The 14,391-nt window shown below is 31.1% G+C and overlaps 1 protein-coding gene and 1 non-coding gene across 2 annotated transcripts in view; one reads left to right on the forward strand and one right to left on the reverse strand.

Annotated features, from left to right (window-relative positions):
* LOC110992402 (protein sprint) overlaps positions 1 to 7,947 on the reverse strand; it is a 158,477-nt gene extending 150,530 nt beyond the window's left edge. Inside the window, exons 1-2 of the mRNA XM_045628777.1 lie at positions 7,875 to 7,947; positions 1,291 to 1,355 (exon numbers count right to left, since the gene is read on the reverse strand). Of these exons, the coding sequence (XP_045484733.1) occupies positions 1,291 to 1,355; positions 7,875 to 7,943 (134 nt within the window). The 5' untranslated portion in view covers positions 7,944 to 7,947. The remainder of the gene's footprint in view (positions 1 to 1,290; positions 1,356 to 7,874) is intronic.
* Trnap-agg lies at positions 1,044 to 1,115 on the forward strand. Its single transcript has one exon. It is a non-coding gene; the product is annotated as a tRNA-Pro (tRNA).
* Positions 7,948 to 14,391: the final 6,444 nt, after the last annotated feature.

Raw genomic sequence — 14,391 nt, forward strand, 5'->3', positions numbered from 1 at the left:
ACAAATAAAACAGTTCTATTATCAGCGTAAATGCGTTTTATTTATTTTAAAATATTAAGGGCCTGTTTCACAATGTCCGGATAAGTTCCAAATAAGCTATTTGTTACTTATTGGTAGGATAAACAGTATTTTTGCGTTTCACGACTGTCAGATAGTGCTATACGTCTTGAAATGCGAAGTATCTTATTCGGAACTTTTATCTTTCGATTAATTTATGTGTTGCATAGCTATTTGGCACTTTATCCATACATTGTGAAACAGGCCCTTACTCTGCTAAACCCAGTTACCAAAACTGGTAATAAATTATTGAATAAAATCAATCATACATCGAATAATCTAACACAGGCCATTTATCTTGGATCAATTCAATCAGTGCAAAAAGTGCCAACCAATTGTTCTAGCCCCACGCCTGTCAGTTCATATAAACGGTCCAAGAGTGATTTCACGTGATTCATGCCCATTGTTGTATTCCATTTTATTCCTATCACTGAACAAAAACAATGGGGATCACGCGCCATTTGTATTTCAATGAATATTTGTCGTAGCTTTTCAGGCACATGTACTGCTAATTGTTTGGAGATATTGTACTCTCGCAACGCAGTGGGCGTTCTTTCCGTAAAATACCACAAAACAAATTGTGAGATTTGTGTAATACCAAGGTTCAAAGTAGGTTCAGATATTCAGTCCCTAATTAAGGGACTTCTGTCATAAGTTATTACGTTATTAGCGAACCTAACAATACCGTATAATGGTCATATGAATATTAAAAACCTTTTTTTATATTACATTAACTTGTCCATCGTATGGAAACACAATGTACCTAACAAGTTATAAATTAAATAAGATTGTTTAGTGCTAAAATTTCTGATTTTATAGAAGTATTGTCTGAGTGCCGTTGCTATAAACCTTCAAATATAATAACAAAATAAATCAATAGCAATAATAGCGATTCAAATCGTGTCATACACATGCTCTGTTGTGAGTGAAAGGTATCTTATTATAAATAATCAACTTGGACAGATATTTTATTTAAAGTATCAAGCGGCTCGTTGGTCTAGGGGTATGATTTTCGCTTAGGGTGCGAGAGGTCCCGGGTTCAAATCCCGGACGAGCCCGCAGCTATCTTTTTATTTTGTATTCAAAATCTATTTATTCATCTACATACACAAGTTATATAAGTGTATTTATTAGTGTAATTTTCGATCTTCACATGTGTGTGAGTAGATTTATAAATTTGCGAATAAAAACATTGTAAATAATTTTTATAAAAATGAAACTAAATAATATTACCTGCTTGTATCCGTGCAAATTTCTGTCAGCATATCTTCCAAATCGGATGACAGTGTATTCAATAACTAAAACAAAAAAAAACATATTAGTTGCACATTTATTCATCAAATAGTCAATTAGATCAAGACTCCTTGATGGCATGGAATGTCGCGTTAATTCGTAGTATGACCAGTACAGCCGTTCGATTTCCTATTCACCCCTGGGCACATGTGGGTAACGGGAAATGAGTTAAGCCATGTTCACCACAACTTCAGGTTTAGCTATTTGATGTATTGACATACAGTCATACAGCCTATTTCCTGTAGTACTTCCTTGATTATTTTTAGATAGATATTTTCAAAATATGTAGATTGTTGGTGAAGCAGGAGTAGGACCAGGACCGGGACAGGCTTAAGCATCCAAAGTTGACTTTCCGAAAATAAAAATTAACAAAAAACGGATGTCATCTAAAGCCAAAACTCGTTTTTAGCGATATTCAATTGTTTAATATTGTCTGAAATAATCTTTCTAGTGTAGCTTACAACACGACAAAGAAATTCAAAAGAAGAAACATTCACAAACCGAAGTTTGGATATATTGCAATTGTGGTACGAAACACTTTTTTAACGGATTATAGATATGTATTATTATATTTAAAATTATGTACAAATAATTATAAGTTTAAATATAATAATACATATCTATAATCCGTTAAAAAAGTGTTTTTCTTTAAATGTGTAAAAGTTATGTAAATAAAAGACAATACTATTGTGGTACGATTCAAACATTAAATTATTTATTATGTCAATGATATGTTGCGCAGAGGCGATGAGAACTTGGAGATACTGATCGTCGTTGGTGACACAGAAGGCAAATAAAATCATGTGGCCTTTCACCAATCAAGTGAATGACTCACTGTGCCCAAAAGGAGAGGCGCTGGACAGAAACCGGTGGAAGGAGACAGTCTGCTCTAAATGCTTCGTAACACGATGCTTAGACAGGAGCTGCCAATTAAAGAGAGAGTTGTCAAAGATATTATGACCAATTTTATAGCAAAGCTCAATAAAACATTGTTCGAGGCCGTGTGTATATTCTGTTAGGTATTTGCTTAGTTCGCAGACGGGGTGGCAGCGTAAAAAGTTTCTCAAATAAAAATCTCTCGTCAACCACTCGACGCTACGTGTTATGCTGACTCGGGGTTTCGCTCGCACCTCCCTTCTATAAAACGACAAATTACCATAATTTCCCGGCTCATGTTGAATCATTCAAAATTTTCATACATAATTTTCATTACGCTAAAATGTTTCCACTTGAAAAAATGAATGCGACACACCGTCTTTTATTGGTGACATATATTTGTTTCAGTGTATCTAATATAAATAAAATATTAATATAAAATGAAAGATCTTAACCCCAGTTTATCCTTAGTTTTAAGAACCTCTTTATGAGTATAGGCCTCAAAATTATTACTAGATTTACAAACAACTGGTTGAAGGCAAGTTCTAACATATGTACATTACATAATATGTTTATGTTTAAAAAGACAGCGATATAAGTGTATTATTTATTCTCGATAGAGTAAAATATGTGTCTCTAAATATATTATCGATTAGTTTTCGGAAGTAGCATACGGAATATTAAAATAAATATGATAATTTTTTTGATGCATGAAATAATTGTCAAATTTCACAAACTTCAGTTAAACAAAAGATTTAGTTCGTTGCGATAAAGATAATTTATCCGTATTTACCTAAAAGTAGTTTGAGTTAACACATAGTTTAAAGAATAAATTCTAGTAGTTTTCTAAAAGTAGGCCATCGACCTCCCTTGTTTGTTATCATGTTGCTTAGATACCGAAATATAACATTGAAAGCGATCGAAACCAGGAAGTAGCGTAAAAATGGTCAAAGATTACATTTGAACGGTTTTTAAAACTTGTAACGGTGTTACCATGTAAATTAACAAAATCGCTTCAATCGAAAGTATCATTAATTAAACTATTTTTACAGGGATTTTGAGGTATACTAACTACATACTTGAACATACTAAAGTAACCTATTTATTGACGGCTGAACCCTAAATTAATCCACAATCTCAGATTGTTTTCAATCTAAGTGAGTTAAAAATATATGTCTATGTTTAAAACATATCTAATAGCTTTTAATTATTTTAAAAAGTGGTGTTAAAATCTTAAATTAGGATATTGATTATTGGCACAGTTGAACTGTCATTTTCATACAATGGTCTATACACCGATCCCACCTACCATGAATAGCTTTTTGAAAACATTTTTATCAATATTTGGTTTAAGATGTCTATCTCAGATGAACAAAAATAGATTGAAATAGGGTATTGGGTTTGGGGATAAGTCACGATCAATATAATAAATCTATAGTCTTTAAAAACAAGCAAATCAAACGTCCGTAGAACCTGGAATAGAAATAATTACAATAATTATTCGCTTTTTAATTTTTTAAAGCGTGATTTTGAGTGATATATTATTGTAAATGTCAAATTTGTATTGACTTCTCTTTATTGACGTCTCTTTCCATTCTATAAGCAATATTTAAACCTAACCCACAACAAATTAAATAAATGATGTCAATTCAGCGTGACAGGTAAACTGGACATTCGACGGAAATTGTTACAATTAATAGCGTTTACAAACGAATATAGTAACAAAACAGAAATACAGCTTTCTTGTATTTTTGTTTAGCTAGTATATTAAGTTCATGAACTAAACTTGTATTTTAACAGTAAATTACGGTCCCCGAAGCGGTATGAAGCTAACGAGGCAACTCTAATTGTTTGGAAGTGTCCCGTAATATCCAGGGCGGGCTCTACTTATTTCTTTTTAACATTTAATGTTATGAGATAATATTTCATACAACATAGTATATGAAAAGTCAGATGCTGCCTTAAAATTTTTCACTTTGTAATTAGTATGGTTTTATTTAAATTCTTCGGCTAAGCAATCTATTAAAATATAATGCGATTTTTGCATGTGTAACATTGAATATATATCAATTAATATGATTGCTATTTTCGAACTATCATATAATTATCTCCTATTGATGTAGTGCAATCATTATTAATTGAAAATACACAGACAGGCGCTGTTATAAAAAAAAATATAAATGTCTGCTAACACAGCATATACAAAGTTATGCAAATTCTGACATTAAACTGGTCGTCCCCCTAGACTCCGCTCAACACCCATCGCATTATGAATAATGTTTTTCGTTACAGCTGTGAAAAAGCGTCATTTTCCGTGATAAATATAATGACATACATTAAATGACAGTACTTTAAAGTTAGCGCAAAGTGAATCTCAAAATAAACACAATTTAATGTAAATTACTGCATCTTTCATACAACATAGATTACTTATGCGCTTTAAATTTATTAATTTGCCATGCAATCTATGAATTCCCGAGGCTAAGTAGTTTCATACTTTTCGCATACTTAAACCCAAAACTTCGCGCCAAAACTATATAGTGGATGTCAAAAGAACATTTATTTATTTATCATATTTTATGCAATCAAATTGAAATAAAAACTCATAATGTCATCTAAATAAATCACTCTGAAACAGAACCAAAGGCGCACTTGGTAGTTGGTACTAAGTGAAGAAAACTCTAAGAAAGACACTATAGCATCCTAAGAATATATTTTCATATCATCTGTGCTTGGTTTAACAACTAAATAATAATTTATTAAAATTATTGTGGCTTATACTAACAACTAAAAAAATATAAATGAGATTGATTAATTTAATTATTTTCTGATATGAAATAGATTTATATGCGTTTTAATAAAATAGGACCAGCGATTTCATTCCCGTAATATATTATTCTCATCGGTTAAGATCTCATAACAAACCTTTGTTCGATCAATATAAATGGATGACATTAATCTATTCTTGAGCTCCGCACGCTTGGGAATCTATAGGAAAGTATGAGCTTTAAATATCACATTTTCCTGACTGCGAATCAACGGCGGTATGAATCTATCTTTGTTGTTTGTAAATATAGTACTCCACTTAAGCTATTTTGATTCGTAATTACGCTTTTTAATATGTTATTTGATTGGTATTTTACTTACAAATACTTCTATTTTGCAAATTGTTATGTGCTTTAAAATGCGTACAAAATCTTTCTGCGAGGTTACAAACCAAGTAACCGACAGAGTATATTAAATAAAGTATACATGTAGCACCTTATTAGATACATGTTATCTCAATCAGTTTGATGCCGAGATATAAAGCCTAAATTAATTATTTATTTAATTTATACATATTTATTTTATTTTATTAATTATTTACTAAATAAAATAAAATATTATCTGTCGTCAACTATACTTGTTATCAGTAAGTAGTAAGTTAATACGTCATTCAAACATAGAAATCGCAAATAAAACTTTATTCACTTTGTTGCAATAAACAACAGAGCAAAACAAATCTCTGCAATGTTGCAGCATAAATTAAGAAAGTTGTGCCGATCGTCGTCTGGTACGCGAATGGAAAACAATGAATTTTTCTAATTAAACAGGATTTTCTGATTCCAATTTCCCAGTGGCAATACTTTTGTTTATGAATTCCCCCTCGTTTGTATTGTTGATGCATATAAAATTGTTCTTTTTAACTTTTACGGAGAAGAATGATAATAAGTTCATTGTCGCGAGGAAATATAAGGATTTTTGTCCTTAGCTTAGGGGCTGGTTTGTATTTTATAAAAAAACTCTTTATTATTTACTGGAAACAAACTACAGTTACAAACACTATACTACGAGCATTTTAGGGGGATAAATACGGTTACCTATAATAATTATGGTTCTGAGAGGTATGTAGGAAAAATCAGTACTAAGCAAACCATTATTTTGTTTAGATTTAACTATAGTACTTGAAGTATTGTAAACGTGTTAATTAATTTAGGGTGAACAATGACAGGGGCAATAGGGTATAAGCAATAGGTCAACAAAATTCGTCTAACTATATCAGTTACCGTTACTTGAAACAATTATGTAATTAAAAAAAAAATGTAAACGATATTTCTACCCAATGCTTTCTTAAGCCAGCCGTCGCGGAAAATAGTAACCGTGCTACAACGTTCTTATATTAGTCTACAAATAGTCAAATAAAAAAAAATCTGAAGTTGTAGACAGTAGATAATTTTCACATTTGAATAGGTAAATCAAAATTAAGGGAAGTTCCCAAGATTCTACGAATCCTATAAAGTTTAAAACTTTTCTCCAAGTTCCAAAATGATCATTAAAACTTTGACTTAGTCTTTGAAATAGTCCATTAAGGGTCGGAGCAATTTGTTCCATAAACAAACGTTATAATTAACTGTTGATGATTTACCATTTACTGAGAACCGTTTGTTATTTTAACATTTAGCTTCGAGCCCCGGTCTCCAATTACTATTAATATGTAGATACAGGTATTCTTCATATATAAGATGATCATACAGAGTAACGGATATTATAACAATTTACAGATAATTTTTTTAAATATTCTTTATCTGTTAATGTACTTGCTTGTTTTCTATTTTATATACATGTATTGTTTATCTATGTAGTCTCTTTTGGCTTTCTGTATTCTGTTAAAATATATATAAGTATAAGCTGGCGGAACACTGTACCTACGTAGTACTTGATTTGAGTTTTGGTTATCATCTACATAAATAATACTATTTACTAATTTTACATACCCTGTGCCTCACAAGGATAAATTACGAATTAAATACTTATTTTATACGTAGATATTATATTATTATAAAAAAGAAATTTCAAACAATTCGTTGGAACGTTAGTAGTACCAGGCGTTCAGAAATAAAAGGGGTTAAGAATCGCGTGCGAATACAAAGCTGTCCAATTTCCTTCTTAGCCACAAAGCGGCGCCGCGCGTTCTATTTTCGATTTCCAATCATAGTGTTTTGTTTGTCTATAGAAACGTGAATAACGTGAAATATTCAGTGTAAACTATGAACTTTACCCCTATACTTACTCAGATTACTATGTATTTGTACTGCTTTGCTTTAATTAAACTTTCAGGCGCCAAACATACTTATAGCTCGCTGTGTAACTACTGTGAAGTGGAATTCTTCGTATCCGTTTAATGTTCCACTTGTAATTTACAAAATACAGGTACATTTCTGCGTCTGTTTCATTTTTGTGTTAGCCCAATACAATTATTGTAATGCCGAATTGAACTGGCAAATGGATTTGTTAACTTTATTCAGTAAACATGTTATGAAAAATTAATTCCTACTTCCCCCTTCCAAGCGTATATTTTCTCCCCTATAGATTTTAATTTAAACCTAGTCATTCACGTGACCACAAGACTGGACTGAAAACGGGAAATTAAAGTGTCAAATACACGCAACCCTTGGACAAAAGTCTATTATTACAGTTTAGTTATTATAATTAAACTTTTACCACTAGGTATTAATGTCATAACATAAGATTTGGCATTATTATTTACTATTAAAGATAGGTTAAGAGTAAATGCAATCTACAGCAGGTTGTATATCCCTTACGGTAATTATGTTTAAAGTGACATATATTAGAAGAAGTAGGTAATAAAGTATGTTATATTTATATACCTTCATGTAAGACCCTCCAGTCTTCTCCTCACAATGTCGCCGTATGTACCGCTGACAAATGTTTGACATTTTGAACACTGAAACAAAAATTAATTGTACTAATTAGCATAGTGACCTTGCAACAAGTTTTATATGTCTGGCCTTGGCATAGAAATTGTGTATGGATAATTCTGATGATTTTGTCTAAGCAAAAAATTACGCATCGCGTGGAATTGATAACCTTTTCTTTTAGTTTTTTTAAATCGGTTAAAAGAACCTTAAGGAATGAAAAACGAAACTATTCAAAATTAAAACATACACACCATTACGTACACACCCACACTTTTACACCATTACACAACACAACCAATTTAGGCTTAGTTAATTAAATTTAATCAGTTAGTTAATTGTATTGAATACTTTGTTTGTTTGTTCCTTTTTGTAAATCTTTTTAGTTATAACATATTATCATGTATTCCATCTGTGGCTATGTTCTCAGTGTATTTGTTTGATATTATATGTGTTTTGTGTTAGCTGTAGGAGTACAACAAAATAAAAATAAAATAAAAACCTCTACTCTGTACATGTATAAGGTATATTCTTAATCGAACTAAGTGTACATCGAGGAGTTCTAAACAATGTTCTAAATATAAAGCATACAATTTAGCTATTTTTAAACAATATTTCCTGCCAGCTCTCATAAGTTCAAACAAAACATCCCGGTATTTCCTTTTTTATACGTTAGTTGTTTTAGTTTGATTTTGAGCTATACTTTTATTTAGTTTCCGGTAAAACTTGGCCATGGCTTAGCTAATAATAAACCAACTTTTTTTAAAAACTTTACTATATGTACCTCTATCAGTGAATACTGTAACTACACCACGATATTGTCCACTATTGATTGGACATTATATGAAGTGGCTGGTTTAAATCTCTTAATACTTTAGAAGGCACAATTGTATGAAACAGTTTCAAGTCACGACATATATTTGCCGAGTTTAATTTTTTTTTTCACACCTAAACGTCACTACTGAGATGTTTTTTTTTTAAATCACTACTGTAATGAGGTGCTGATTTTAATTATAATAATCACATTCTATACACAATATATTTATAAAATATTTTTGTCTTTGAAGTTTATATTAAATTGATGATCGTAAATTGTATTTCAAATACAATCTATAACTCAACGTCAAAATGTTAAATTATGTGTTGGCGCTTAAGGATTCTAGTTAGCTGTCGCAATTTCCTTGTTACCAAAAATAAGCGTCATTTACGATAGGGGTAGCTATAAATATACAGAGTGTTCAGAAAATGAATCATGAGTTCAATATAAAAATAATAATTTATTATTTTTTTATAATGTTCTGATAGTCAACCATGCTTGCTAAATACGTTCAACACGTACAGTTGAATAATTTAAATAATCATAATTAAAGGCAAGTGGAAGGTACATTATGTAAAATACTTTTCGATAAAAATTATATATTAAATCTCTTTCGAAGGCACTTCTCACACGACTTCTTTGTGGAACCAGCTGCCCGTAGAAGTATTCATAAACCAAACCAATACGACATAGGGTCCTACAAGAGAAGAGACTATTCTCTTAAAGACCAGAGACACAACCGTAAACTTTTTAGCATTGCACTTCTTTCTAATTGCTCCTCGGTCCGATAAAATATACATATCCGGAATCATACGCAACATCTTAAATAATGATTCCTAAAAAGACACCCTGACTACTCCGACCGTGCGTGAATGTAGTCCTACCATAAACCGTAACGATTTACATAAAAGGATAAAAGCTTTCTCGAGATGAGCGTTTATTATACAGGGATAAACAAATTTACACAGTCGCAGTACCAAGTCACGTAATTTCATTCAACATAATGGTTATAAGGAAATTACAAGTACAATTATCAAATTGCATTATTAGCTTTTGTTAGTTGGTTTCTATAACAAGTAATCTAAAGATGTGTGTATGGATAAAAGATCTCTCGCAGACGACGATGCTGTTAGAAATATCGAGTTAAGGACTCATATTGAAATTGATATATGCGTTCGTATTCGATGTCCAGTAACCGTAATTAATATATAATCAAATATATGAGAAAAAAGCTAAGCCGTTAAACAGGAACATAAGTAAAGAACGCAACAATTTTTATTATAAATCTTGTTTATTTTGTTCGTCATATCTGACTTAGATTGCGTTGGGTTCTTTATAGTAAATTATAACATTAGTTACAAACTTTTCGAATGGCATTATTACTGAAACTCCGTTCGTATAACAGTATGAAAAACAAATTAATTCAAACGACAGAACACCTGCCCAAAATGAACACCACAGGATTTGTTCATAGATATGAAACGTGCCGATTGCACTACACTCAATAATCCTTCGCCGCAAATTAAACGTATTGTGTTGCTAAATTTTAACTCAAATTGAGCTCCTCGTAAAACTTTATCGCTTTATTTCATGTAAAATGTTTGTTGAAAAAGCTTAGCATGTAAATACGTTAAAACTATTATATTTTATATAATGCTTATGTTTACGTATAAATAAAGCAGTGTTGGCCCAGTGGCTTTAGCGTGCGACTCACATATCTGAGGTCGTAGGTTCGATCCCCGGCTGTGCACCAATAGAATTTCTATGTGCGCATTTAACATTTGCTCGAACGGTGAAGGAAAACATCGTGAGGAAACCGACATGTCTTAGATCCAAGTCGACGACGTTATTTCAGGCACTGGAGGCTGATCACCTCCTTGCCTATTAGATTTAAAAAAAATGTTCATGAAACAGATTCAGAATTCTGAGGCCAAGAACTAAAGAGGTTGTAGCGCTACTAATTTTATATTACGTAAAAATAATTATAGGTTTGAAAATATACATTGTTTAGCACAATGTTTAAAGACGATAATTCAAAAATGTCGTCAGGTATTTACCGTTATATTTTCAATATTAAAAGTGTGTATAATCAGTTTCACATCGAAAGCAAACTAAACAGCAAATACACCAAATATTACCGGAAAATATGCAAAAGCCTTCATAAATACATCTTAGTGCTTCTGCGCAAATCCATGCGTCTGTCCAAGGTGAGGATTATGGGATTGTCCGGAGCATTTTAGGTTTGCGATTTATTTGAATTGAACCTTGCATGATCACAGATTTTGTGTCTGGGGTTGTATGATTTATGTTTTGATAAACGTTCAAGTTTATGTTTGTCTCGTATCGCTAAATTAAACAGGCAATTTCAGAATTTGAATGCTAAATTGTCTTAAATTCTCTTTAATGAATATCTATAATTCTGTACGGCTATACTTTTAACGTAATTTGTATTATTAATCGGCAGTGCAAATAAAACTGATATACTTTACATTAAATAAGATTAAGCAGTTATGCTTCCTGTCTTAATAAAATCATGAATTGCATGCCTTGCACATAACTTGTGATAATTCTACAATAACTTTGTTGTAATACTTAATATATTTTTTTTTAATTAAAAAACCCGTCTCCTTCCCTGGAACCCGTCTTAAGTTATTTGATTTCTGGACCGCAATAGTATAAATCTGAAGTGTATTAGTGCTAGTTCAAACAAGTCCTATGTAATAATAAAGTTTCATATAAATTAATCCGTACAGTAACCTAGTAGAACTGTCTTTAAAAGTAGAAGACTGCGACTTGAATGTGAAAATATCAGATACTATTATTATATTTAATCTTGAACTCATAAAAATATTTCCTTGTGAGTATGAAGGTAAACTTGTATCAGTTCATATAAAAATTCGTAAACAAACGCGTCTGCAGGTGATGCGTCTCATTAGCCACTCGCATTTGTCAACGCTCCCATTTCCCAAATACACGTTTTTTATTAACGCCAATTCCTCGAACTCTAATGAGTGTAATTTTTCACCAACCGCAGACTTTCCTTTTTCAGCTTACGCAATCAGTTACCGGTGTTTACTTTTTGCACTGTGTGTGTTAACTGATTCTTTGTTTTAGTTGAATTGAGAATTGTCGTTATGGTTATTTTTAAAACAATTGTTATGCAACTAAAAACCTTATTTTACCAATTAAGACAATTTTGTTTAGTAAACGAAGAGAAACTTAATTTAAAAATTCAACCTGCAATTAGTATAAATTGTCAATTTTACCTTAAAATAGAACCTTATCTTAGTGAAGTTATGATTGGTTATCAAAGCGTGTTTTCTACTCAACCAATACTTACTTTTGCCTGGTTGCCTGGAAGAGATCGCTCGAAAGCGATTAGGCCATCAATTGCCCTCTTTTTAATGTAATTATATGTATTGTTATGTCAATTGTATTATGTATCTGCTACGAAGTGTTAATAAATAAATAAACTAAATTAATTAATTTTATATAAAACTCTTTGTGCCAGATTAATATCTAATGTCACTATATACATTGTAAACTTATGACCGTCAATATAAAAAAAATGTCATAGACACCGATTCATATTAATTTATAGAACCTTAATCTAGAGAAAATAAAAAAAAACAATATTAATAACTAACAAAAACTAAAAAGCTAATCTTACAGATTCAAGAATAGCAAATAGTGAATTACATATATGTACAAAAAGAAGATTAAATTTTATTTGGATTTAAAAATTATTAGTTTCTTCGAAGTTGAACTTATGTGACTTCCTAAGTCCTCTATTCAAAGTGATCGGCATAGCTTTCAGTATTATTGGTTTTTTCATTCATATATCAAGCCCTTATTTTCATTTCGAATCTCGACACATTTGCACCCCTACATCTGCACTAATGTTTGAAACATGACATTTTTCATATGAATTCCTCCTGATATTTCTGAGACGTCATTTGACGTTGAGAGCTTTTATACTTAAGCTATGAATGCTGGAATGTCGCAATGTATGAAAATTATTTATTTTTCGATACAATTTTTCATCTGTTATTGATGAAAACCCACCCAGCAAGCAACATTTAAGTTTTAGTTTTTAAAACGGTTACTATATTCAAGCCGTATTTTTTCCGTGCTTTGGTAACTAATTATTCACGCTTGAGTAATGAGTATGAGCATTAGCTTTGTAAAAAGTTTTTTAACGATCTACAATCAAGACAGGACTGATTCCTGATTTCTTACATCAGTCAAAGTAAACCTGGAGAAGCAAATCCCATCGCGATAACTACTCCATCCATCAGGTGACATTTTCCAATAGCTAAGTCCGTGATTGATGCTTTCTCTAGATGTGAATTGGATAACAACGCTAATATGTTTCTTTAATTATTAGTACTTCTGTGAATCTTATAAAAGTTTCAGAAACAATTAAACTCTGTGTCAATCGTTTCTAGAATGATGATATTCTACATTTGAAGAAATTTTTTTTAAGAAAAATCCTCTTAATTGTATATTTTTAATTATTAATACGGACTTTATGAAAACAAAAGAATGAGATATTAATTGACTCTATATATGTATAATACATTATTTATTTATTGATAAAAAGCTTGCCAACACTTGTCACACTTTTACATCTCTAAAAAAATCACAAAATACAATTTTTAATGTGACAAGCACTTATAGGCAAACATGACATACACGAAGAGATCTAAAATTAAACAAAACAAAACAACTATTTGACAAAACAAAAAAATACTAGTAAAAAATAAACTTATGAAACTAAACAAAAATCGATTTCAATGTGTGAGGTGAGCAACTATGGATATCCACCTAGCTCGTAGATAAGAATGATTAGGTATTCATTAATTATTTTGAATTTTTATTACATTATTTATATATATATTATATTTTAATATTTATTAATAGTTGATAACAATGAAGAACGTACGATTCATATTCGAACTTTAATTCTAAGATTTAACTTAGCACATTTCATACCTGATTTAATTGTTATTAATAATGGAAACTATCTTTTAGAATCATTTAATTCTGGTTTCTATTAAACTTATCAATTTATTAACTTATTAAATAGTTACACAATTACCAATTCCATTAATCAAATACTATCCTGGCAACTATAAAGACAACCATTGTAATAGTCTAATACTTTTTTCACCTTGGTACCACGTGAGGAATTTAAGCCATAAAATAAGAGGGAAGCGAAATGGGTAAGGAATACACCTGAAGCTGATAATATAGGAATTAGTGATACTGGAAGAACCAGGAAATTCTTCCTGCCATATTTGTTTAAAAAATAAACTCAGTGGCGCTACAACCTTTTTAGGTCTATGTATGCGTTTAATGATTATTTGTCAATCAAATGCAAGTATGTGATCAGCCGTCTATGCCTAACACACGGCGGCGACTTTTTAGGTTTAAGGCAAGGCCCTTTTTTTTAAAGATGTTTTCCTTCACCATTTGAGTGAATGTTAAATGTGTACATAGAACGAATGTCCATTCGTGCACAGCCGGGGATCAAACCTACGACCTCAGGGGTGAGAGTCGCACGCTGAAGCCAATCGAACACTCTTCCATATATATGTTTACTTCATCATATTTCTCTAAGTCAACTACGCTTACATTATTACTGTATAT

This window comes from Pieris rapae, chromosome 6 (assembly GCF_905147795.1).
Source record: "Pieris rapae chromosome 6, ilPieRapa1.1, whole genome shotgun sequence".
Taxonomy (NCBI): domain Eukaryota; kingdom Metazoa; phylum Arthropoda; class Insecta; order Lepidoptera; family Pieridae; genus Pieris; species Pieris rapae.